The sequence below is a fragment of the Rhinatrema bivittatum genome, chromosome 19 (assembly GCF_901001135.1).
Source record: "Rhinatrema bivittatum chromosome 19, aRhiBiv1.1, whole genome shotgun sequence".
NCBI classification, from domain to species: domain Eukaryota; kingdom Metazoa; phylum Chordata; class Amphibia; order Gymnophiona; family Rhinatrematidae; genus Rhinatrema; species Rhinatrema bivittatum.
Genome location: NC_042633.1, coordinates 38882948 through 38909052, shown reverse-complemented (window position 1 = coordinate 38909052; position 26105 = coordinate 38882948). Strand labels below are relative to the sequence as shown.

The window sequence follows — 26105 nt, the reverse complement described above, 5'->3', positions numbered from 1 at the left end:
CCCCAAGTCAACGAAACGCACCGCATTTATTTTTTTCTTTCTTATGCCGCAGATGGTACGGATTCCAGCGCTGGTGACTCCAACTCGGGGGCGTGGGATCTCCCGAACTACAAATATGGTTTCAAAGACTTTGACGACTGGGACGCTCTAGGTATGTACAGGAAAGATTCGGGCCATTTAAGTGCGTTTAATCTCTCTCTTTATCCTTCACAGGGCCGCAAGCTCTCTGGGGAAACGCGGTCACGGGCCCATCTTTCTCTCATCGCTTTGCCCCAACATGACGTGCGTTTGTCCTCCCCTCCGCATAATCGGCTAATTTCTATTTGAGCGTTTACAGGCAGCGGCTGGAGGGGGGGGGGGGGGAGAGATATTTAGGGCGCATAAGCCTTCAGCTTCCTCCCTGCACCGAGCCACCTTCCCCCCCCCCCCCGTGCTCTGAACCCGGGTGAGCCTGCAGCTTCCTCCTCAACACCTGCTCTCAGATACTTCCGCCACAGCATCCCCTTTTCTCTTAGAAAAAAAGCTGTGCCTAAGCTGCTCGACTCTTTTTTTTTAACTTAAAGCAGCGGCGCTGTCCTGAAGTCACTCAGCGGGCAACCGAGACGAGCAAATTGTTACAGACACGTTGTTTTTTTTTATTTGGGTTCAAATGGTTGGATTTCCAAGGGAATATTCACAAAGTTTCGAAAGCTCCTCCTGTTTATTTATTTAAAAAACGCTTATTTTCCCCCTGTGACAGACCGGCTCTGCTAAGCCGACGACGATAAAAGACGTGTATTGATCTCTGTTTTTAATATAACGTCCGGAAATTACAAGCAAACTTCTTCTAACGGTGGTTAAAAGAGGAAACGCCTCTGGGAACAGCACCTCAAGCTTCTTTTGGAAAGCGAGGAGATCAAGGATCGTTTTTGCACGGATTCGGGGAAAGGTTCATTCCACAGAGTGGGGGGGGGGTGCCCCCGATTGCGGAGAATGCGCCCCTGACGCGTTGATGCCCACAGGCGAGCGCCGTGCCTCATGCTGGTCAGCGGAGCGCAAAGCTCCCCCCCACTGCGAAGATCAGACTCGCTCGGACGGCGGCCCTTTCGGTTTTATGGCTTTAAAAACGAACGCCAGAATTTAACAAGGGGGGGCGCGCGCCATGCGATATTTAAATTAGGGGGCGGGATAGCGAAGAGGTGCTAGGGTTGCGACCTTAGCGCCTCCTTGCTAACGCGAACCCAATTCGGTTTTCGTGACGGCCGCACGCTGGTCACGAAAACCGAGGCCAATAAACTCGGCTTCGGTTTTTGTGATGGTCCGACTGCCAATTTTATTTTATTTTTTTCACTTTTGTTTCTTTTATTTTTCCTATCACAACGATATTAAGTAGGAGGCAGTGCGGAGAAGCAGTTTTTACTGCTTTTCTGTACTTTTTTTTTTTTTATGCGCACGGCTATTAGCGCCTGCTCTGGGCAGGCGTAAATAGATGACAGTTAAATGTGCATCCGAGACGCACGGTTTTTCTTTTGGGTTTTTTTTGCATCGGGAGTGAATGCGTAATACCCTCATTCACGTGCGATTGCGTGCGACGATCGCTATTATATCCGCTCCACGTTGGACGCGCGTTGAATAATGCGCAAATCTCCTTATCGCATCGGGGGATTGATTAGGGGGCCTTATCCTACCCGCGTCCCGACTGCGGGTTAACAGCGAGCTCGGCTCGGCGTGCCGTATTGCATCGGCCCCAGGAATGCGGAAAGCCCATTAGTGCCCGGTCCTGTAGAACGGGGAAATGAGTTATTGCCTACGAGTATGAAAAAAATAAGGAGGAAAGGATCAATAGTAGGAAAAAAAAAAAAAAGCAATATGAGAAGAGACTTGCCGGTGGTGCAAGAGGCTACGTGAAAGCTGGATGAAACTATTCAAAAGAATAGACCCGGCCACGTTACGTTCTTAAAGAGTTCCAAAAAATAACTTGCGTATGAGTGAAATAACACTTAATACGAGTATGAGAAGCTGCGGTGATAAAACAGGAGAGGCGCGCCGGCAAAGCTGGTGTATTGCAAACAGCAGAGATGATCCCTGAAAGCAGACTCAGTGCTGCATTACAGCAATGATTTACAGAACGTGCAACATGAATTCCAGATGGCGATGGAGAACACGGGCGAGAACCAGCGCAGCACCCCAGCACCCCACCCGTGTGTCGGCCACTGGCTTGCCCTCCAGGGGATGCAGGCGACGCTCTTAACCAGAAAAGCCGATGCAGCGCAAGCCAAAAATCACAGCGTGCCCTGCAAGCAAACTTCGAAGGAAAGTTGTTGTTTTTTATGTTTCTGGGCGCCACTGACCGGGAAGAGAAGGGGGAAACGTACGCCTACGCCGGCGATAAGTCGCCCAGCGCAGATAATCAGCAGAGCTTCTCCGCGCTCCCCGTCAACAAGAAGGACAGCGTGCAGGGTCCCTCTGAACTCTTAGCTCCCCGTGAGGTTAATCCTGGAAGAACCTGGCAATAGTTTCTGGTTTTTTTGGGGGGGGGTTTGTTTGTTTTTTTTCAGTGACTGAGGACACCTTTCCTCTGCGTCCCCTATTTCACTTGCCACTTGTAAATGTACCAAGGGCCGAGATTTCACTTTGCTGCTGTGGTTTTTCTCACTCTTATAAAAGTTAATTTCACTCCTACACCAGTTATCTTTTTTTTTTTTTTTTTTTTTTTAATTTCTTCATCTTTCCAGATGTCCCGGCGAGCGTGCAAGGGAAGTGCGTCTTCCCTTTCAGCTACAAGGGGCAGCGTTACCGCACCTGCACAACCGCGGGGCGCGACGACGGCAGGGCCTGGTGCGCCACCACCAATGACTTTGACTGCGACGCCGAGTGGATGTTCTGCCCCGAGCCAGGTGAAAGGGGTTCTGGGAAGTTCCACCATGGCTAATTCCGGGGGGGGGGGGGGGGGGGGTCCCTGTATACTCCCTGCATCTCTCCCCCCCTCCACCCACCCTTCTCCCACTCACTGGAGGAGGAGGAGGAGGAGAGCAGCAGCGGTCCCCAGGCCTTATGATGACCCATAGAAAGGATGCGGCGGAGCAGGCGTGAGTGAGGGGAGCAGAGAGAGAGAGGGGGGGCTGTGAGCTTTAGAGTAATCAGGGCCCCCTAAGTTAGCACCGGAGGCAATGGAGGGTGCAGTGACCTGCCCCCAAGGTCACGAGGGATCTGAACCCCCGCTTTACCTGGGTTTTAGCCCCCACTGCTCTGACCCCTCGGCTGCTTCTCCCCCTCCCCTCCCCAGTCTCCACTTTCCTCCACGCTCCCTCTGCCCCCGCCGCCTGAGATCCCATCTCCGCGCCCCCTCCTCTCAAATCCTCTCAAATCCTCTCCCCCCCCCCACCTTAGCCCCCAAATTCCTTCTCCCTCCTCCCTTCCCTGCACCAATTACTGACATCCCCCTCCCCCCCCCCCCTTCTAAAAAAGAAGAAATAAATGAACTGGGCATGAAGCGTCAGAAAGCCTGATTTTTAATCCCCAAAAATAAATGGACATAAGAGTCAGAAAAGTGATTGCAGCTGGGAGACGAGGGAAGAGAGAGCAGGGGGGGGGGGTAGTGGTGCTCCGACACTCCCCAAGCTGCGGGTGATTTCACAGAAGTCGGGAAACAGCAACAGGGAGGGTGAGGGGGGGGGGGTGTCTCGGGAGGTGGTCTCTGCTACGGAGAGGGCTCCCCGCCCTGGGAGCTCAAGGACAGGGATACTTGTGTCCTGGGGCCCGAGGCTGAATTCCTGGGAATTCCTTCAGGCATCTTCCTGGGATCTCACACTCCTCCATCAGACAAGATGTTTTGGGGAATCGTAGGGAAGACTGCCTGAAGGAGCGTCATTTAGGGGTTTCCGAGGAATGTAAACGTTGCAGCATCCTACCTGGAAGGAGCCTGCAGCTAGCACTGGGGAAATGCCCTTTTAAACAGCACCTACTGCCAGGAAATGGACATTTACCAGTGTCTTTGATTACTGGGGGTTTATTTTCTGTATTGACGTGCACTAAGCAGCAGTGCATGTCCCCCTTTGTGATTTCCACCTGCTCCCAAGTTTCAGGAAAAGGATTTTAAGTTTTGAACAGCCAGTGTGTGCATGTAGGGGTGTGTGTGTGTGTGTGTGCATGTAGGGGTGTGTGTGTGTGTGCATGTAGGTGTGTGATTGTAGGGGGTGTGTGTGTGCATGTAGGTGTGTACATGTAGGGGTGAGTGTGTGTGATTGTAGGGGATGTAGGTGTGTGATTGTAGGGTGTGTGTGTGTGTGATTGTAGGGGGTGTGTGTGTGCATGTAGGTGTGTGATTGTAGGGTGTGTGTGTGTGCATGTAGGTGTGTGATTGTAGGGGTGTGTGTGTGATTGTAGGGTATGTGTGTGTGTGTGTGATTGTAGGGGGTGTGTGTGTGTGATTGTAGGGTGTGTGTGTGTGTGTGTGTGATTGTAGGGAGTGTGTGTGTGCATGTAGGTGTGTACATGTAGGGGTGGCAGGGGGAATACTCCTTCCCCTTCCCCATCCCCAGCCTTTTTTTCCAGTGCAGCCCCCGCATTCAAATGAGTTCGACAGTCCTGGAGTGGACGGACAACAAACGTCACTTCAAAGACTTTTATGGTGCAAAGGAAGGAAGAGCAGATTGCAATGACCCTCTCTGGGTGTTCACTTTCCAGCCCTTGACTTGGAATGCCGAGGCGATTTCATAGAAAACAACCGCCAGATAAGAGAGTGCCAGTACTCGTCCGAACAGGTACTGTATCCTCCTCAATCCTCCTCCTACAGGTTTAAGAGCTAAGCAGATCTGCTGGAATTGAAATGCCCTCTCTCTTTGAGAACGCTGTGCTAGATTTCAGCGCGCGACCCCCCTGGGGTGAGCCGCTTCACCTCCTTCCCGCCTCTGGCACAGCCTGCACGCCCGCGCGCGACCTTGGCGTCATGCGATGCAGCGTGTGTGCAGTGCTGCGTACACCGCTGTACTAAACGGTAACGCTGAGGGCCATGTTCAGCCTCTGTGCGGCTCGGCTAACTAACTTGCCTTTTGTTTCTCGGCCCCTAACTTGCCTTTTCTTTCTCGTCTCCCTCCTGGGCCCGTGAAGACCCCCTTCTGTTACTTAGTGACCCTGACGCTGGGCATCAACACCGACCCCTGCAGGAACGACACTGCCGCTGCCAACGTTTCTCTGGAGGTGAGCCCCGTAGCTCCGAATAATGGGGCATGCAAACGCCAGTCCTGGTTCTTAGGATAGTCACAAAGAATATGCATGAGGTATATTTGCATGCAGACTCCACAGTTTGAGGATATATATTATGCCTATTAATTTGCATGCCCTGAAAAGCAGGCTGCTACCCCTTGCACTGTATTATCCCAGCCAACCCAAGACCTGTGTTCCAGCCGTCAGTGGCTCAGACGTCCGAAGAAGAAGAATTCATAATATGCGCAAAATGACGTTTCAGCATTCGCTGTAAACGTGAAACCGTGCCTGGGGGGAGCGGCAGGACACGGGGTGTGATTCCGCATTTAATAGAAGGTCGCGTGCTCGTGGCATTTGTAAACGTGAAACCATGCCTGGGGGGAGCGGCAGGGCATGGGGTGTGATTCCGCATTTAATAGAAGGTCGCGTGCTCGTGGCATACGTAAACGTGAAACCGTGCCTGGGGGGAGCGGCAGGGCACGGGGTGTGATTCCGCATTTAATAGAAGGTCGCGTGCTCGTGGCATACGTAAACGTGAAACCGTGCCTGGGGGGAGCGGCAGGGCACGGGGTGTGATTCCGCATTTAATAGAAGGTCGCGTGCTCGTGGCATACGTAAACGTGAAACCGTGCCTGGGGGGAGCGGCAGGGCACGGGGTGTGATTCCGCATTTAATAGAAGGTTGCGTGCTCGTGGCATACGCTTCTCTAGTCTTTTTTTTTTTTTTTCAGGAAAGATTTCCGGATCCTAACCAGCACAGAACCTTGGCTGGGTGTCACTCTAGGAAAGCTTAGGCCATTGTAATCTGCAAAATTAGGCACATTTCACAGCGGAAGTAGAAGGCTGTGGAGGGAGGGGCTGGTGGGGGCCTGTGGATTTTTTTGTCCATAAAAGCTTACGCTTCGGTAGAACGGTTAAGTCCGTAAAACGCCACTGGGGGCCTCTGTGCTTCTGTGTCGTCTTCCCATGCTGACCTCAATGGGATCCGAAACAGTCAGGGGGGTCTTAATGTCACCTGGCAAAGGCTGAGACAGTGTACATAGGAGAAAACGAAGGGAAAAGGAGTTTAAAAAATAAAATAAGTAAACCCATTCCTAAGCCTTGCTTACAAGGGAACTTTCTCGATTTCTGTTAGGAATGCTTTGCAATTCCCCCCTCACCTTGAGTGCGACGCCTCCAGGAAAGCATCAGGTTCCCCTTGACAATTAAGCACCCATGCCCTGAAGTGTCCGGCGCAGGACCTGTCTCAGCCCCTTCCGCCATTGTGTCTTGCGCAGGATACCGTGAAGAGATTCGACAAGGTGCTCGCATCGGTCTCCTGGAGCAGCCTCGGCCCGGAGAAGGTGTCCGTCACCGGCACCGTCTTCCTGGAGACCGTGGAGAACGCCACGCTGGCCGCCATCTCCGGAGCGGCGGAGAACGGAAGTGGGCGTGTGAACACGAGAGAGCTGGGTACGGGGAGAGCGCGCGCACGCAAGTCTATTGGCGCGAACGCCAAACCTGAAACTTAGGAGATAGGCGGGTGGGGGGGTGGACTTAGCTCGCTAAATCCCAGCCAGCTAACAAGTTAATTTAAAACGCGCCCTCTCGGGGGCCGTATGCCTGCGTAAGATAAAAACCCAGACAGGTCTTCGTGAATCGCTGGGCCCCGGGATGGGATAACAATAAGTGCACCGCATCCAGGTCTGCGTGGCAAGGCCATCTGAGAGTTACTGAATATCACTAGCTCCCGATCCCCGCTATCTTCAGCCACCCTCTGCCCACCAAGGGCTGTAGAGGAAACCCCCAAACTTGGACAGTCCTGAATCGGGCCATCCGGACCGGGCGAACTGGGTTTTTCTTTCCCTCGCCTTGACGTTCCTGCCGGTGGCCACCCGGCCCGTTTCTGGTTCTCCGCCTCTGACCGCCATCCAGGACAAAACACCCAATCCGCCAGCCGCGCCGCGTCTCTGGGTCCAATGCGTCCAGGCTGAAGAGATCCACTCGCCTGTTCACACACACACCCCCCCCCCCCCCCCCCCCCCAATTCCTGCCACGTGGGCTACCGAGAGCAACCTCACCCCCCCCCCCCCCCACCATGGGCCCCTTTCCGCCTTAACAGCAGATCAACCTGTCCTGCCACGCGAGGATGCTCGGTCCCCCCGGGTGATTCAAGGGGTCACTGCCGTAGCATCCTTAGGAGAAGCTGCAACCTCCTGACCTCAAATGAAACCGCAAAAAACAAACAAAAAAAACAAAACCAAACCAGAGTGAGGGACCGTTCAGACTCTGGCAGGTTCCAAGCTCACGAGATACCTTGGGTCCCATTATCGAGCTCCCCGAACAGGAGGCTCCAGATCCGCTACCCCAAGCCGCCAGCACTAGTGAGCGCCAAATAAGAACCGCCCTCCCTCCAAAAGTGCAGGTCCTAAACACAGAGAAGCCCACCTCGTGCCCCCACCGCAGCATCAGAGAGGCCCAACCCCGGTGACGGCTCTGCTGCCTCCCACTGCATTCAGAAAAAGAAATCCTACAAAATGTGGGGACCACGCGTCTCCTCTCTCCCTTTCCTCTCTCTCTCTCTCTCTCTGGCTGTGTTTCCTCTCTCTCTCTCTCTCTCACTTCTTCTTCTTCTTTGTCTTTGTCTCACTGCTCCCCACTTTCTGCCCTCGGTCTCTCCAGAGCTGGAAATTAAAGTGATCGGAGACGGCCGGAGCTGCGACGCGGGCGGCGTCCCGCTGGTCTTGACTGCGAAAGACGACCACATGAAGATCCACTGCAGCACCGTTACCGGAAGCAGAGCGCAAGGTGGGTACCCGGTGGGAGCAGATCCCATCCCCGAGGGCGCGAGAATGCGGTTTGGGCTTAGAAGCGGGAGGGTGCGCCAGGATGCTGCTCCGTACCTTCTGGCAGAGGAGATTCGTCAGCAGCAGGGTCAGGTTGGGGAGGGGAAGAGACCGTATTAAAGCCTTTTGTAAACCGACCTGTTCTGCTGCAGCACTCATCACCCCACCTGGCACCACAAAAGCAGACCCTGACAGTGTCCTGCTGTCCTTAATAGACAGGAATTTTATAGAAGAAATATTGACGCCCTGATTATGCATTAATCGTTTCCTTACTAAAGGGATATCTTCTAACATGCAGATGCCGAAATGCATCAAATTCCTTTGTATTTAATGCCATAATTTCAGGCGATGAAAGCCTCCTGCTATCCTTAATAGACAGGAATTTTATAGAAGAAATATTGACGCCCTGATTATGCATTAATCGTTTCCTTACTAAAGGGATATCTTCTAACATGCAGATGCCGAAATGCATCAAATTCCTTTGTATTTAATGCCATAATTTCAGGCGATGAAAGCCTCCTGCTACGTTTCTGTCCTGTTTTCCAGACTCTGCTGGAGTTGCTTTTGCTTCTTACACGGACTTGGGGAACTTCCTGAACGGAGATTTCTTCAGTGCCGAGAGGTTCCGGGACATCGAGATAAATTCCAGAGTAGTGACCGGGGTAATAACCAGCACCAAGAGGAGCAATTTCACGCATCCCGTCAACTTCACCCTACAGCACATCCAGGTCTGAACACCCGCGGAGAACTGCTTCTAACTAATGTGACGGGAGGGGGTGAAGCAATATGGTGAGGAAGTCAAGTTAACAGGACAGGGACCATTCGCTGGCACAGTTTAGGGGAGTGGTTAGCATCTAGAACCCTGATGCTCACAGAGCCAGCTTCTAATCCCACTGCTGCCACCACTTCACTGTAAGGTGCATTTTCAGTAGCATTGATCTATTTATTTAGAATTTTTTTGTATACCGACAACCATTTGCACATCGTATCGGTTCACATAGAACTTAGAACTAAGACAGGAAAGCTGTCTTTTAGGCAACGCCTTTACAAGGAACACGGATAACATAAAACGCATAAGAGATTAAACAGGTGCATGAATAGTAGCAGGGGTAGGGGATGAAAGGTGCCAGGAGATAAACATTTAGAAGATACATAGTAACGTAAACATTTAGAAGATACATAGTAATGTAAACATTTAGAAGATACATAAACATTTAGAAGATACATAGTAACGTATCTTCTCACTTGTAACACATGGGCATATTTTTTGGGTCACACAAACCCTGCAGACTGTCGAACACAAATTAACCTGCACGCATTGTTACAATATCAGCTTTTGTATTGTTTCCCGCCTAGAACTGGTGATGGTGCAAGAGACGCATTAATTAAATAAATAAGTGTATGCCCAAATGCTGACATGATGCATCAGTGGTAAGATGTATTCTGTAAATATAAATGTACATGCATTATATACAACCACCCACTGGAATGACTTTTTTTAAAATAACGCTAAGTTATCTGTCTACTTTCTGGGCCTAAACGGCTTTGAAAATTATCCCAGCGAATCCCTCCACACACACACACACTCACCCCCTGCTGACATGTGCACAGGAATTTTTTTCAGAAATGCAATACTAAGGGTGCAAGCACAAACCCTACCTCGGACTCAACCCAGACCCGTTTCTACGAAGACAGGGTCAGGCGCGCATCAGTTTACCCGTCTTATCGGGCAAGCGGTTTTCATAACAGCGATATCTGCAGCCGGAGCAGCAGTGCCATTGAAACTTGCACTCCCCGAGTGATTGTTTGGCAGCGCTCAGAGAATGAACGGGGGCCTCCGATCCGCCTGCAGCTTGCAGGCGCAGGGTGGCTTCGCTTTGGAAACTCTTTGTGCAGAGGAGATCCGCAGCGCAGGTGGTTTGGAGGCCCTGGCAAATAATCCCCGAGTTCTTACAAGCGCGGCTTCCTAAAGTACCGAGTGCGGTGAATAAATGCCAGCACGCGTGCTTTTTGCATGAAGGCTCGCGGCGCGTTCGCCGAGACTTAAGGTTGCCAACTCGCTCCAGATTTTCAGGGCAGGCTGGCTCTGCTCCTGCTTTTTACCCAACTGCATGCAGTCTTGCTTTTCTTAGGAACTGCAGTAGCGAAATCAGAACTACTACATGCAATAGGGGTTAAAACTGGGACTGGAGCAACCTAAGCGGAGAATGTGGAAGCAGTTGGCACCCTGAGACTCCCGGGAGGAAAAATAAAAACGGCGGAACCGTACAGAGATTCGTTTCAGAGAGATTCCCAGCCCCGACCGCTCTGAAAAGAAACCTGAGCTGTGAACAGCATCCAGGTCCTCTCACTTATCAGGGCAGAGCGTTAACCCCACTGGGCCACTGAATTAACCTCCATTTTCAGGATATTTTCCACCCCAACACTAATTCTACTGTTTTACTTACTTGTTTTTAGCAAAACCACCAGTGCACCCGCACAGCGATTTGTGTCTTCTGGGACCACAGCACAGGAACCGGCAGCTGGTCCACAAAGGGATGCGAGGTTCTCCGTTCTAACGGGACGTACACGGAATGCAGCTGCGATCACCTGTCCAGCTTCGCCGTCCTCATGGCCACCGAAGAAATGGAGGTAACTGGCCCGTTCATTCAGAAGGGAAAAGCCCCCTGTGGCGTGGGGGGTGACTGCACGGAGTGGGCACGGAAGAACGAAGCGGCCGATGCAGTTTGATCTCCCTGCCCGTCTGGTGTTTCTGGCCCGCTGGGAAGAGACAGAGCTGTTCTCTCACGCGGCTACGCTCGCGGATCCAGTGCAGATGGAAGCTTACCTGTCTCTTTCCCTTGCAGGATGACTTTGCTTTGTCGATCATCAGCTTCGTTGGCATAACGTTCTCTCTGGTGTGCCTGGGCCTGGCGATCCTCACCTTCCTCTTGTGCCGGCCTATCCGTAACGCAAACACCTTCAACCACCTGCAGCTCAGTCTCTGCCTGTTCCTGGCGTTGCTTCTGTTCCTCGTCGGGAAAGACAGGACCCACAGTAAGGTAAGGCCTTGTCTAGACTGTGCGTGTGATGCCGCTGGGGCCTCTGACGTGTGATTTTCCTGGCGTGACTCTCTCCAGACCTGTCTGATTCTGTGCTGCAGATTGTGATAAATTGCAGGGAGACCTTGTGAGACTAGAAAATTGGGCATCCAAATGGCAGATGAAATTTAATGTGGATAAGTGCAAGGTGATGCACATAGGGAAAAATAACCCTTGCTATAATTACACAATGTTAGGTTCCATATTAGGTGCTACAACCCAAGAAAGAGATCTAGGTGTCATAGTGGATAACACATTGAAATCGTCGGCTCAGTGTGCTGCGGCAGTCAAAAAAGCAAACAGAATGTTGGGAATTATTAGAAAAGGAATGATGAATAAAACGGAAAATGTCATAATGCCTCTGTATCGCTCCATGGTGAGACTGCACCTTGAATACTGTGTACAATTCTGGTCGCCGCATCTCAAAAAAGATATAATTGCGATGGAGAAGGTACAGAGAAGGGCTACCAAAATGATAAGGGGAATGGAACAACTCCCCTATGAGGAAAGGCTGAAGAGGTTAGGGCTGTTCAGCTTGGAGAAGAGACGGCTGAGGGGGGATATGATAGAGGTGTTTAAAATCATGAGAGGTCTAGAACGGGTAGATGTGAATCAGTTATTTACTCTTTCGAATAATAGAAGGACTAGGGGGCACTCCATGAAGTTAGCAAGTAGCACATTTAAGACTAATCAGAGAAAGTTCTTTTTTACTCAACGCACAATTAAACTCTGGAATTTGTTGCCAGAGGATGTGGTTAGTGCAGTTAGTGTAGCTGTGTTTAAAAAAGGATTGGATAAGTTCTTGGAGAAGTCCATTACCTGCTATTAATTAAGTTGACTTAGAAAATAGCCACTGCTATTACTAGCAACGGTAACATGGAATAGACTTCGGGACGGATTTTAAAAGGGTTACGCACATAAGGTACGCGCGTAACCCTTTTAAAATGGCCCTGCACGTGCCGAGCCTATATTGCATAGGCTTCCGGCGCGCACAAAGCTCCAGGATGCACGTAAGTCCCAGGGCTTTCTTGGGGTGGGCTGTCGGAGGCGTGACGCGGTCGGCGCATCATCCGGAGGCGATGCCGTGGGTGTGGTTTCTGCCCGGGGGCATTCCGGAGGCATGGCCGTGGCCTTCGGACCAGCCCCCGGACCAGAACTTGGCGCCGGGCAGCCGGTCCGGCGCATGCAAAGTTACGCCTGCTTCGAGCAGGCGTAACTTCTGCAACAAAGGTGGGGGGGGGGTTAGATAGGGCTGGGGGGGTGGGTTAGGTAGGGGAAGGGAGGGGAACGTGGGGGGAGGCAGAAGGAAAGTTCCCTTCGAGGCCACTCCGATTTCGGAGCGGCCTCGGAGGGAATGGGCAGAGCGCACAGGGCTTGGCGCGCGCAAGTTGCATAAATGTGCACCCCCTTGCGCGCGCCGACCCCGGATTTTATAAGATACGCGTGGCTACGCGCGTATCTTATAAAATCCGGCGTACTTTTGTTCGCGCTTGGTGTGCGAACAAAAGTACGAGCGCGCGCTATGTTTTAAAATGTACCCCTTAGTGTTTGGGTACTTGCCAGGTTCTTGTGGCCTGGATTGGCCTCTGTTGGAAACAGGATGCTGGGCTTGATGGACCCTTGGTCTGACCCAGTATGGCATTTTCTTATGTTCTTATCTGTTTCTCCCCCCTCCCACCCTCAGACCCTATGCGCCATCATCGCAGGCCTCTTGCATTACTTCTTCCTGGCCGCCTTCTCCTGGATGTTCCTGGAGGCGCTGATGCTTTTCCTCACCGTTAGAAACCTGAAAGTCGTGAACTATTTCAACACCCGTAACATTAAGACGCCGCACCTCTGCCTCTTTGGCTACGGATTCCCGGCACTGACGGTGGTTATTTCCGCGGCCGTTAACCCCTGTGGCTACGGGACACACAAAATGTAAGTGATTAATCTTTATCCCCCCGTAAGGAACCAAGTAGTGTTGAGGCAAGCAGTGCACGTCCCCGTCCCCCGTCCCCCCCTTGCAGGAGGGGTTTCACATTGTGTTAGCAGAGAAGGGCAACCAAAATGATAAAGGGGATGGAACAGCTCCCCTATGAGGAAAGACTGAAGAGGTTAGGACTTTTCAGCTTGGAGAAGAGACGATTGAGGGGGGATATGAAAGAGGTGTTTAAAATCATGAGAGGTCTAGAACGGGTAGATGTGACTCGGTTATTTACTCTTTCAGATAATAGAAGGACTAGGGGGCACTCCATGAAGTTAGCAAGTAGCACATTTAAGACTAATCTGAGAAAATCTTTTTCACTCAACGCACAATAAAGCTCTGGAATTTGTTGCCAGAGGATGTGGTTAGTGCAGTTAGTGTAGCTGGGTTCAAATAAGGTTTGGATAAGTTCTTGGAGGAGAAGTCCATTAATGGCTATTAATCAAGTTTACTTAGGGAATAGCCACTGCTATTAATTGCATCAGTAGCAGGGGATCTTCTTAGTGTTTGGGTAATTGCCAGGTTCTTGTGGCCTGGTTTGGCCTCTGTTGGAAACAGGATGCTGGGCTTGATGGACCCTCGGTCTGACCCAGCATGGCAAGTTCTTATGTTCTTAGGTCCTTGCGATCTGAACGGCTGCTTTAATGTGACCCCCTCTTCTCATTCGTTCATTGCGCTTGGCTCTCTGCAGTTGCTGGCTCAGCACAGAAACAAAGCTGATCTGGAGTTTCCTGGGCCCCGTGTGTCTCTTCATCCTGGTAGGTTTGGTTGGGTTTATGTTTTTTTTTCTCATGTCCTTGAAACTGTCCTGGGTTAAGTTTCTCTCTCCGCTCCCTGCATCTCTGTCCTGTCACGTACGAGTTCTCTTCCCGAACCTCTCTCTCTCCCCCCCTCCATCCGTTTCTCACACTCCTCCTCTCATCTCTTTACCTGAAGGCTCTTATCTTAAAACGGCTGCCAAACTAGTAAAGGAATCAGCTCAGCTCCACTAATTATTTTCAGTTTCCTTTTAAGAATTTGTAATTTTGGAAGGCTGCAGTGGTTATTCCATGCTTACTCTCTATAATCAGCAGGGCCGGGAGGCGTCCTCTACAGAATGCATGACCTCAGAAGCAAGACACAGTTCAGGGTTTATAAATACGGACCTTGGCTTTCAGTTTATTTTATTACAACACTCAGGAGCAAAAGCAGTAGAAAAAAAATCAGTTTTCACTGCTTTTTTTTTTTTTCTAGCATTGATATTCCCGGGCAAAATAAGAAAAAAACAAACAAAAAAACCTGAAAACTAAGATTCCTGTTTACTAAACACATGTCATAAATCTGTACACTGAGAGGGTAATACAGCATTGTACACAAGTTAACCAGCAAACATGCATGATAATGTACACCAGTTTTAAAAGCAGACGTGCGCATGATTTGGATATTATCATGGCAAAACCACGTGCATACAATTACAGCTATTCGGTGGACATAGGTTTTGCCGAGAGAACTTACATGCGTGCTTTTTAAACAGGAAAAGGAATGCAATCCTGCCCAGACTCCACTTCCTGCAGTGCCTCTCCCTATGCGGTAGCATTTACACGTTATTCGTCTTACGTTTTCTATAGGACTGTTTCAGCAGGTGAAGCACTACTTTACCTACAGAAATCCCTTTTAAAGCCATAGAAACCTGATGGCAGTAAAAGACTCTATGGCCCATTCAGTCTGCCCATCCTTCCAATTAGTGTAGCATTATAATTCTCATCACTTCCTCAGGGATCCCCTGTGTCTATCTCCTGCTTTCTTTAATTCATACGATCCTCGTCTCCACCATTTCCACTGGGGCTGTTCCATGCATCCACCTCCCTATCTGTAAAGAAATATTTCTTAAGATTACTCCTGAGTCTACCCCCTGTCACCCTCATCCCATGACCCCTCCTCGTTCTAGAACCTTTAGGATGAAGACCACTGACCATGTTAGCAGCCTCCTTTCCATTGATAGAGGCTCAGCTCCTGTGCATGGAAACCTCTGAGATATCTGAATGTCTCTCTCCTATCTCCCCTCTCCTCCAGGGTGCATCATGTTTAGATCTTTAACTCTCTCCCCATGTGCTTTAGGATGAAGACCACTGACCATGTTAGCAGCCTCCCTCTGGAGCGACTCCATCCTGTTTCTATCCTTCTGAAGGTGGGGTCTCCAGAATTGTACTCAGTATTCCCAGTGAGGTCTCACCAGGGACCTATACAGGGGCAGCATCACCTCCCTTTTTCTGCTGACCCTTCCTCTCCCTATGCACCCAAGCATCTTTCTGGCTTTTACCCTCACTTTATCCACCATAAGATCATCAGGCGCGATCACCCCCAGATCCCGCTCTTCCTCTGTGCTTAGAATAATTTCACCTCCAATGCTGCACCTCTCCCTTGGGGATTTTGCATCCTAAACGCATTACTCTGCATATTTTAGCATTAAATCTCGGCTGCCAGACCATTCCTCCAGCTTCGCTAGATCCCTCCTCATGTCCTCCTCACCTTCCTGGCTGCCCACCCTGTTACAGATTTTGTTATCATCGGCAGGAAGACAAAACTTTCCCCACGACCCTTTGCGTTATGTCGCTCGCAAAAATGTTGGGAAAAAATCAATCCAAGGACCGATCCCTGAGACAGAGAGCGCTAGTAACACCCCCCTCCCTCCTCAGAGACCTCTCCATTTACCTCTCCCCTTGGTCACCTCCCTCTCAGCCGGTTCCTGACCCGGTCACTCACTCTAGGATCCATTCCAAGGGCGCACAATTCAATTATAAGTCTTCTGTGCGGAACCGTGTAAGAGGCCTCGCTGAAATCCAAGTTCTAACTCCACTTCACTATTGCAACTCCTTGTATTTAGGATTACCACAAAAATCGCTGAAAAGCCTCTGCGGCTAGGGTTATTACAGGGCTAAGATTGAGGGAACATATAACTCCAGTGAAGAGTTTACATTTTTTGCCAATCAAGTGGAGGATTACTTTCAAAGTCATTGTGCTAGTGTTCAAGGCTATTAATGAATTAGCTCCTCCTAGTCTGGATGTAATATTAAAATCTTATCAACTGTCTTGTTATCTGAGGTCTTCCTATCAACATCTTTTGATTGTACCAGTGCCCAAAAGTATTCGACTTACTGAGATCAGGAAGAGACTTTTTTTTGGTGCAGGGTCCCTGCCCTTGACTTAAAAGAGGAAGTATCATTATTAAGATTCAGAAAACATCTTAAGGCTCACTTATTCTCGCAGGATCGCATTGGTGCATAGCTATAGAAAAATTAAGCCGAATAGCTAAGAGAGTTAAGATAGTCCGGAATTTAGTTTAATGCAGCTGAATAATTGATAGATCAGTGAGTTCATTTATTTATTTTATTTTATTGTTGATATTATTTTTATTATTATGTTTTTTTATTATTTTTTATTTTAGTGTTTTGTCTGATGAGCTTATTGTGAATGTACTTATGTTAAACCGCATAGAAATTCTGATATGTGGTATATACACTTTTTAAATAAAAAAAAAATAAAAAGTACACTACATCCCTGTGTATGCAACTGTGTGGTCAGAGGGGCACAGCAGTGATCCCCTCTCTCTCTCTCTCCCCCCCACGTAGATTAATTCCATTCTCTTTGCCACGACGCTCTGGATTTTAAGAGCAAAACTCTCCGCGGTCAATGCTGACGTTTCGACTCTGAAAGACACCAGGTAGAGCGCTGTACGGCTGCAACATAGCTTCTCTTTCGTGATTTCTGGCGGAGAAAGCTTGGGAGACCCGTGTGCCGGTCGTGAGCGGGGCCAGGCTCTTACTTCCTCCTCTGCCGCTGCTGCTACCCCTGCTGCTGTTTTCTGCATCCCTGGTACTTCCTCTGCTGCTGCTGCTGCTGCTGGTATTACCACTACTAAACCTTTCCATAGCGCTGCACGACAGGCACTCCCTATAACTGACTGAGAATGCTTTAAGTGGAATAAATTTATTTCCCTCATTCCAGACCATGTTCCAATCGCATTTAAGGGGCCGACGGAATAAGACCCGTGCTGAAACTGGCGCCATTTTTCTGCGCGTATTTTTTTTTTTTTTTAAAAGCCCACACTGGAAAAAGCAGGCGCCTCTGCGGGATGTAATAACGGGACGGCGTGCAAAACGAGATGCGCAGAAAACCCGCGGAATACCTGATACGTGTGCCGATTTATCTGCACGAGCCCCGATGCGGGCGGCCGTGGGTGAAACAGGCACTAAAATAGGTGCTAATGAAAAAATGCTGCAGGCTCATTTCTAAAGATTTCAAGATACTAGTATTCGAAAATGAGAAATTGCTACTTACCTGATAATTTCCTTTTCTTTAGGACAGTCAGACGGGTTATGCACCTCCACCAGCAGATGGCGATGGAGTAAGCTGACGTCACAGTGTGTGTATATATATATATATATATATATATACATACATACCCTTGCAGTGACCTCAGCCCACCAGTTTTCTCTGCAAAAGCCACTGTGGACAGTGGCTTTTGCAGATAACCATGTCAATACTCAGCCAACAGGCAACACTGAGCTCAGATAAGAACATAACATAAAACAGTAGACTGGGGACTGGAGATCCACTCACCAGTAATCCCTGTAACATGTAGAGACGTACAGGAGGAGCAAAATGCAACCGAGGGAGGGAAGCCGGACTCATCTGACTGTCCTAAAGAAAAGGAAATTAGCAGGAAAGTAGTAATTTCACATTTCTTAGCGTCCAGTCAGAGGAGTCCAGAACAAGTGGGATGTATCCAAGCTGCTCCCGAATCGGGCTGGAGGCCGCCCGCGGTCCGGCGATCTCCGGGGGCTACAGACAAGCGCCGGGACCGGTACCGAAAGCTGCCAGAGTTGGTAGGAGCGATCGCAGTCGGCGAGCCCCCTCCCCCCGGGTGCCTCCAGAAAGGCGCTTTCACCTAACTCCTGCCCTGACGCAGGCGCTAAAAAACCCGCTTAAAACAAAAAAAAAAACCAACAACTCACTAATCATTCTCTCTGCTAGCGCAGCTCCCTGCTTAGCCCGTGAATAGATAATTGCCTTCTTTACGTGCCGTTTGCACGCACTCGCACGAAACTTGCAACTTCTTTTTTTCCGCGCAGGTTTTATTTTTTTTCTGCGCTGAACACATCTCATACGTGCGTAAGATCGGCGCGGGAAGGTCAGCACAATTGCGCATGCAAAAAAAAAAAAAAACCCCAGCAGGTTCTGCGCAGCTTATTACATTGACCCAATATACATTAAAAAAAACAAAACTTTTTCATGCTTAGCACGCAAGACAGCAGCTCCTAAAATGGCAACGTTGTCGTAATGATTTCAGATTTCACCAAAGTGTTTGAAATTCAGCCCCTGCTTGCTCACAGCTTCGCTCGATTGTGCTTCTGGTAATCTGATTATTCATTGTTATGTATTTGTTCTCCGTTACTGAAACCTGAGTAATGAGAACGCAGCAGGAAACCGGGGTCGATATTTCCGTACGGTCTATATAAAACAGCGCACAAGTGAAGAGAGACCAAAAACAGCACTCGCTGAGAGTCGGGTGCTCACCCCCACGTTAACAACCACAGCTGGGAACTGGCGCTAATATTTCCAGTCTATGTAAAATACCAAACAATACCCACTAAGCCAAATGCTCGTGCCCCACGATCAATCACAGGGCACAACTCGAACTGTGGCTGATATTTCCGCAGCAAATTATCCGTCTGTCAAAATGTTCTACATTCAGCCTCAGCCGTACATGTCAGACCTGGTGGTTAGGTGACAGCTCAGTGCTTGCATCTGCTGGTGCAGGAACCCTTATCTCTGTGTGAGGGGCAGTGCAGGCCCTGAGCTCCTGAACAAAACAATACGACACTGGAAGAATAAGGGCCGTCTGCCTTCACGAGATGTTGAATCTTGCAGTTGGAATATGCTGAAGCTGCCATTCGTGTACTATTTCTTTTTCTTTTAAATATAGATCGGCCCCTCTGTTTGTTTATTTCTTTTCACTTAGGTTGCTGACGTTTAAAGCCGTCGCCCAGCTTCTCGTGCTGGGCTGCACTTGGGTTTTTGGGCTCCTTCAAATCCACCCCATTGCTGTGCTCATGTCCTACTTATTCATCATCGTCAATAGCCTGCAGGGAGCCTTCATCTTCCTGATTCACTGCGTCCTGAACAGACAGGTAAGGCTGCCCACCCCTCTTTGAGCTTTGCTTTCTCGCATGCTGGGTCTCGGCCTGTAGCGAGCTAAAGCTGGGAGACTCTCTCTTTTTGGGTTGACAGAACCATCACCTTACAAGCAGGAGACTGCTGGTTCGAGTGACAGATGGAGCACGTTTCCTCACAGTGATGTCGGACTGCATATGAATTTTGCCCTTCTTGCCTTTTTTTTGGCTGCTCAATGAAGCCGATGCCTTTAGACCTGGAGCTCACCTGCTTATAGCACTGGCTGGAGCACAGTTCCTTGCAAGCTGACAGTGGATGCGATTGTTTTATTTAAATTACAGGTGAGAGAGGAGTACAAGAGATGGTTTAAGAGAATCCGCAAACCAGCAACGGAAACTCAGACTTCAGGTTTATCCATGTCCACTGTGCCAATGACCTCAAAAACGGTAAGAAAGCCGGCAGTGACTGTGTGGTGCATTTTCATGTCGGAGACTCAGCCTGCTAAATATGTCCTAACTGATAGACTGTGCAGGATGTATGAGCAAAGCAATACATAAGGGCCAGATATACAAAGCAGTTTTCCCCTTAGCCATAAAACAGGAGTTGTATTGTGGTTGAATCCCAGGTTGCAAAAACCTTTGATTCTACTGGTCCCTTCTCAACTCATAAATGGCAGGCAAGGGATCCATCTTCCTAGCCATGTTAGAAAGCAGATCCTTTGCAGTTACAGTTTAAGAGAGTCACATTAAAAACAACATTAAGATAGGAAAGTACCCTTCCCTCTGTTCAGGGTGCAGTCCCATTGCCTTCCTGCTGCATGGTGGGACATGCAGCTTCATAAGGAACCTGACTGATTGAGTGCCCCATTTTCTTGACAACACAGTATGCTTTTTAATTATGCTTGCTTTGTTTTTAAGACGGACGCCACCATAGAGGCAAAGGAAAGACAATTATGCACAGCCGCATCAGCAGGAGTTGCTTGGAAACTTTAGGGTGCATGAGCAGCCTCTCTGAAGACTGTCCGAAGACATTCGGCGCTCATGGAGCCCCTGAACATGAAAGAAACCAAACGATTTGCTGCAATACTTCTCAGGACTCTGTATCTTCTTCCCCTGCTACAATAACCCCAGAATGTGCAAGTGTACGGTGTGAACTTGTGCATAAGAACATAGTATATAACAGCAGATAAAATCCATGTTACATTTAATATTGCACAGAAAATACAGTAATCCCTCCTGCTGTATCACATATCATACTTTGATTGGCCCCGTGGAGTAAGAGCTATTTTGTCATTTCCTCTGCCAAGTTTCACGGGCTCTGTTGAGAAGCCTCCTAAGGACTACCAGAACTGTAAACTGTTTCACTGATGCAAATTGAGTATTATTACCGCTCACCTGTGCACAGTACAGAGAGAGGTACAGCTAAAGATAAAAGAGCTTACCTCCAAGGCTGGGACATTGTAATTTGGAATTTTCTGCTTGGAGAAGGGAGATTTGAGGAGAGGGAGATCGGGCTATGATCAAGGCCCCCGGTTTCCTATGGCAGCTCACAAGGAAGATCTGCTGCAGCACCTAGACCTAATTTAAAATGTATATTTATAGTGCTTAATATGAAAAACCTGCTAGTTTTATTTTATATGATTTAACCTCCTTTCGTGCTATGTTGTCGTGAGCCTTCATTTACAGCTACCAGAGGAGCCATTGCAGTATCGTGTGTCCAAATCGTGCGTCCAAACTGGGCACCCTTTTTTTTTTTATCGCATGCACACAAACCTCTCCTGGGCCGCCCAATGCAACAATCTAATCAGCTGCTGCGCTAAACAGGACGAGCTAAGGATAAATTGTGCATGCCTAGCGCGTCCATGGCATCTAGCACCCAGGAGACGTGGTTGTGGGCAGGTTACGAAAATAGATGCCCAGAACGAGCGTCCGTTTTATCCCGCGGCAGCTAATTTAGCAGCACAATATACACGCATAGTATGCACGGCCTGGAGCGTGTATATCGTCAGTGTATAATGTGCGCCAAGAAATTTTTTTTCCCCTCGTCAAGCCTTTTGATTTTTTTCATGATGCTGCTTTCCGAGGTTCCTCCAACTTAAGTATTGTGACTATCCTAGGTAGGAGGAACCACGGGAAAGCAGTATTTTTGGTTTTTTAGTTCAGCCTTCTTGCTTGGCTCCGCGATAGGCATTAAATTTGACGGGTTAAAAACATATGTTGGGCGCACGGCGATATATATATTTTTTTTGCTTTGGGGGCTAACAACCTCATGGCATTCACACGTGATGAGTGCTATAGGCTATGTCTTTGGATGTGCCGATCCCCTTGTTGCATAGGGTTAGTCTAGTGCATCCAACTGCTCGTTAACCCGTGCATGTTTTATTGCATCGGCCCCAGATTTCTTTTCCTGTATTATGTGCCATTCCCACTCACTGAAGTGAACCTCCTGAGCTCCGGCTCCCTCTAGAACACAGCCGTAAATCCACTGGGATTTACCGCTCCAAGGTGTTCCCACTTCACCCCCAGTCTAAAGGCAGCTCGCAGCGCTGCTACTGAGCCACCAAAGCACTCATTTTTCATTGTTAAAACTTTAAAATAAAATAAGTTGTCCAACGTTTGCTGTGTGTTGGTTAATTTAAAAGTGAGTGGGAAGATGGCAGGGCAGGCTAAGGCCTAGTTATTCAGGCAATGATGGCTTCTATTAGTGAGCGAGGGGTGGGGGTGAAAGAAACAAATCTTTCTTGGAAGGAAAGACAGTGACCCCAAGTTAAAGGTTTTATTTCAGGTGTCTTACACAGTAGGCACACCCCCACAGGCTCAAGCAGTGCTTTTTATACCTTTTCCTGCCTATGCAAGCCCCCTTTATCTCTTGTGTATGAACAAGATATTGTTCTAAGTGCAGTTTTCTTGCTATTGCTATGCAAAAGTCCTTGCTAAAAGGGGGACCGTCTTCTCTCTCTGACAATCCGTTGTTCACATGCCCCCTCCTCTGTCTGTACTATATGTGCTACTCTTAAGCAGAGGGGGCTTTCTAATTTGTGCTTATGCATTATTTATGTCGGGGGGGGGGGGGGGGGGAGAGAGTATGAATACTTGAAAGAAAGGAAATGTAAACCCACCCCCCTCCCCACAAAAAAACTTATACACACACACACACATATATGTTTAAACATTTTAACAAACACACGAAGAAGTCCATGAAGAACAAAATAAACGAAAAAGTGAAATAAAAATGAAACACGTTGAAGGCAAAATGAAAAACTGAAAAGAAGATTTTCTAGAAAAAGAAAAGCAGAAAAGAAACAAAAGTGAACCCTAAAGCGAAAAAAAAAGCCAAAGCTGAAAAATGACCCCAGCACAGAGCCAGAGAAAAGGAAGGCAAACCCCCGAGGAGGAGAAGTGACTGCCCCTGATTAGTATTTATTTGGGGGCAGATGTGCGTATATAATTATTTTATAATTATTTTGTTTTGCTCTTATTACTCATTAAGCGGATTTTATAAACAGGAGACGCAGACGGGGAGGAACGAGTGCGCTTGCGCACGCAGGGGGCTCGAGAAGGGGAAGGGACGTGTGCCGCGACGTCACCTCGCACGTTTTCACGCGCCTGTAACGAAGGCTCCCCCTCCCCCCCCCCTCGGCTCTCACTTAGCGACTTCCTCTTGGCTCCCGGAAGCAGTTGCTGGTTCAGGAGCTGGAGGTGACCCCCCCCCCTCCTCCTTCACCCCGTTCCCCTTGCCTTCTGGGAGTTTGGACCGGACCGGGAGAAGAGATGGGCGCGCACCTGGTCCGCCGCTACACCGGGCAGCCGGAGCCCGAGCCGGAGAGCCCGCCCACTTTCCCCCCTGAGATGGGTTTCGGCGAGCGCAAGGAGAGAGGTAAGGGGGAGGGGGAGGGCGAGCGCGAGATCGAGATCGAGATCCAGGTTCCCTTAGGAACGGGCCGAGGTTTGCCCTCTGGAAGAAGTCGGAACCACAAGCCCCTGCATGCACTGGGGGAGGAGCAAGCGGGAAAACCTGGACTGGATCAGCCTGAGCTGCAGAAATGGAGCCAAAACGGGAGGGGGTTTTCTTCCAGTTTAATCCTCTAGGATACTGAGTGGTCTCGGGTGTGGCAGCCACAGTAGGCCCCATAGACTGAAGCTGCTGTCAGTGTGGGAGGCCCGCCCAGGATCTCCTGTCATTATAGGCGGGCTGATCCAGGCCTGGTTTTATCGTCCACAAAAGACAGAGACTCCAGCCCAGTTTACAGCTTATAGAGAGCAAAGTGGTGCATCTCAGTTTTACTAACGTAGCATGGAGGAGCAGACTAATGGTTAGAGCAGTGGGCTGCAAACCAGGGTTTAAATCCTTGGGCAGGTCGTCTCACCCTCCATTGTCTCGCGTGCAAACTTAGGGCCTCATTTACTAAGCATTTTTCGTATAGACACGGAATGGGAGAAAAGTCTTAATAAATCAGGCCCAGATTGTAAGTCATTGGAGGATAGGGACATACCTACACTATCTGCATGTAATCTGCAAGTGTCAAAAAGTGGAATATAACTTAAGTACAAAAACACCTACTCTCCGTGATAGTCCCTGGGATTTTTCTGTAATGCCCATGTGTAAACGGCATTGCGTAGTCCTTTGATTGAACAGGAACATGCTATAGAAGCTTAAGATTATATTAATTATTTTTTTTTTATCAGAAAACCAGCATGCCATAGGGCTAAAACCAGGACTGGCTTAGTCCTGTCCTTCCTATGGAATGGTTGTCAAACCTCCATACAGGCATAAGAAGTGCCGTGGTGGGTCAGACCAAGGGTCCAGCAAGCCCAGCCTTTTGTCTCCGCCCTTGCCCAGACCAGGTCTGTTGGAAATACTCAATGATCCTGAATGGGGAGATCCCATTCCCTGTTGAACATTCCCAGCTGTCGAATGTTTCTATCCCCCACCTCCCTCATAACCCTGCCCAAACCTTGTTTTTTTTTTTGTTAACCAGTTGTGCTATTAACATTGACCACATCCCACAGCTTAACTGGGCATTGACTGAACAAATACTTCCTTAAAATTTGTGGGTGAGGAAGGTAAGAGAGAATGGAGGCAGTTGCTCGGTCTGGAGCGGGGAAATACCAGCCTGGGAGAAACACAAGATCTGGAGCAAGGAGAGATGATTGTTAGCATGACATATTAGTATGGCAAAGTATTTCACCACTGCACATATGGAGTTATGGGAGAAAACATGTTTTGCTTAATGTGAAGTGTCAACATGCTGGGTATGTCAGGGGAGACTGAGATCCATCGGTCTTTGTCCTGCCCTCTTTCTCCTCATAGTGATGGTGGCAACTCAGGAGCAGATGAATGCAGCCCAGCTGCCCCTGGACCAGAGGGACTACTGTGCTCACCACCTCATCAAATTCATGAAATGCAAGCGAGATAACTGGCCAAACTTTCTGGCATGCCAGCACGAACGTCATGAATGGGATTACTGTGAGCATCTAGAGTAAGTAGCAGAGCGTCCCCAGCTGCTATAATGCAATAGCCCATCCGGTCCAGTTCACCTCAGGGTGATGTTATAAGAAATCCTGGCGCTGGGTAGTCATTTGGCTACCTGGTAATGCAAACTAGTATCCAAAATAGTTATGGTTAATACTCCAGCCCCACTGATTCCTCACTGAAGAATTTTTAATGTTTGGAGTAAAGAACTTAATTTTGCATGTATCATCTTCACCATTGTCTTATTAAATTTGGGTATTCAACTGGTTTACAAGCTCTTTGCAGAGGTGGCATGGAAGCTAAATTCCCCATTCTGAATGTGTGGGGGGAGCTTACACTGCTCCTGCCCATGCTGTAGCTATTTCATGGTGGGAGCTTGCAAGAGCATTGAGGAAGAAAGGGACGGGACCATGCGGTGGCTACCAGGCCTGTAATGCTAATCCCATTCCAGAATAGGCAGCCTCTGAACAGCCTATCTGCGTTATTTTACAGAAGTGTCTTTCTGGATAAATTCAAGACACTGTATTTTTAGGAAATTAAATATCCAGCGAGTCCCATGTGGAGTAACTTGACTGTAAACATCAGAACTAGATTCCTCTCTTCAAAGGACAATCCATCCCTGCCTCATCTGCAGTAGCCGAGTTAAGCCGTCAGTCCTTGGGGATTACTTCCCGCTGCCTTCAGGACTGGGTACTGTTCTGGCCGCTGCTCGCGTACTGATACCGTCTCTCCTTGCTCTGCAGTTACGTGATGCGCATGAAGGAGTACGAACGGGAGCGACGCCTGTTAGTGAGGAAGAAGAGGCTACAAGAGAGGGAAGCAGCATGAGCCTCAGGCAGGGCTCTGCTACAATACAGGAGCTCGCTGGCATTTGTCCACATTTGCATGTAATTATTTCTGGGAAATTAAAGGAACCAGGTTTAAAAAAACCCCCAATATCTGCTGGCTTCAGATTGGTGAGCAAGTTGCGAAGCATGGATGAATGATCAAACTATAAGCATTCGTGAGAGAGTGCCTGGCTCTGCCCTTGTGTGTATGTGACCTTGCCCACGCTGCTTTTTTTTCTCCCTGGGCCTCGGTTTTCTTACTTTTGGATTGTAAGAATTGCCCGAGTACCGCACCCTAGCGTCTCCAGGCGTGGCTCATCCGGATCCCATACCGTAGATCTAATTCTGGACTTTTCCCCCAGGACCCTGTCCAAACCTCTTTTAAACCCGGCTGTGCTCGTGGCCCCGACCGCATCCTCTGGCAGCGATTCCTCAGCTCGCTCCTGTGCTGAGTGAAGAAGTGCTTTCTACAGTCTGTTTGGAATCTGCTCCCTGTCCCCTTCTTTTACGACTTCCCTGCATTTTGATTTGTATTTTTTAAAGCACAATGTGAAACACACAGGCACTCTTCTGTGACACGCTGGCTGATGCAGAACAGA

The 26105-nt window shown here is 49.1% G+C and overlaps 2 protein-coding genes across 2 annotated transcripts in view; both read left to right on the top strand.

Moving 5' to 3' along the window:
• LOC115080605 (adhesion G protein-coupled receptor E1-like) overlaps nucleotides 1-21823 on the top strand; it is a 33221-nt gene extending 11398 nt beyond the window's left edge. The window contains exons 5-19 of the mRNA XM_029584872.1: nucleotides 53-151; nucleotides 2715-2876; nucleotides 4666-4742; nucleotides 5089-5178; nucleotides 6461-6635; nucleotides 7845-7970; nucleotides 8555-8736; nucleotides 10466-10639; nucleotides 10855-11049; nucleotides 12773-13008; nucleotides 13746-13812; nucleotides 16663-16754; nucleotides 19056-19224; nucleotides 19549-19653; nucleotides 20125-21823. Of these exons, the coding sequence (XP_029440732.1) occupies nucleotides 53-151; nucleotides 2715-2876; nucleotides 4666-4742; nucleotides 5089-5178; nucleotides 6461-6635; nucleotides 7845-7970; nucleotides 8555-8736; nucleotides 10466-10639; nucleotides 10855-11049; nucleotides 12773-13008; nucleotides 13746-13812; nucleotides 16663-16754; nucleotides 19056-19224; nucleotides 19549-19653; nucleotides 20125-20199 (2024 nt within the window). The 3' untranslated portion in view covers nucleotides 20200-21823. The remainder of the gene's footprint in view (nucleotides 1-52; nucleotides 152-2714; nucleotides 2877-4665; nucleotides 4743-5088; nucleotides 5179-6460; nucleotides 6636-7844; nucleotides 7971-8554; nucleotides 8737-10465; nucleotides 10640-10854; nucleotides 11050-12772; nucleotides 13009-13745; nucleotides 13813-16662; nucleotides 16755-19055; nucleotides 19225-19548; nucleotides 19654-20124) is intronic.
• A 1029-nt stretch (nucleotides 21824-22852) lies between these two features.
• On the top strand, nucleotides 22853-25610 carry NDUFB7 (NADH:ubiquinone oxidoreductase subunit B7). Its single transcript, XM_029585551.1, has 3 exons — nucleotides 22853-23083; nucleotides 24518-24686; nucleotides 25423-25610. The coding sequence occupies exons 1-3, from the start codon at nucleotides 22978-22980 to the stop codon at nucleotides 25505-25507; spliced, it is 360 nt and encodes a 119-aa protein (XP_029441411.1). The 5' UTR covers nucleotides 22853-22977; the 3' UTR covers nucleotides 25508-25610.
• Nucleotides 25611-26105: the final 495 nt, after the last annotated feature.

Bases quoted from the DNA above. Each gene is read 5' to 3' on its own strand.
- NDUFB7 (XM_029585551.1), top strand. From the start codon at position 22,978: ATGGGCGCGCACCTGGTCCGCCGCTACACCGGGCAGCCGGAGCCCGAG. The intron at 23,084-24,517 runs GTAAGGGGGAGG...TTCTCCTCATAG, and splicing joins CGGCGAGCGCAAGGAGAGAG to TGATGGTGGCAACTCAGGAG. The intron at 24,687-25,422 runs GTAAGTAGCAGA...CTTGCTCTGCAG, and splicing joins GATTACTGTGAGCATCTAGA to TTACGTGATGCGCATGAAGG.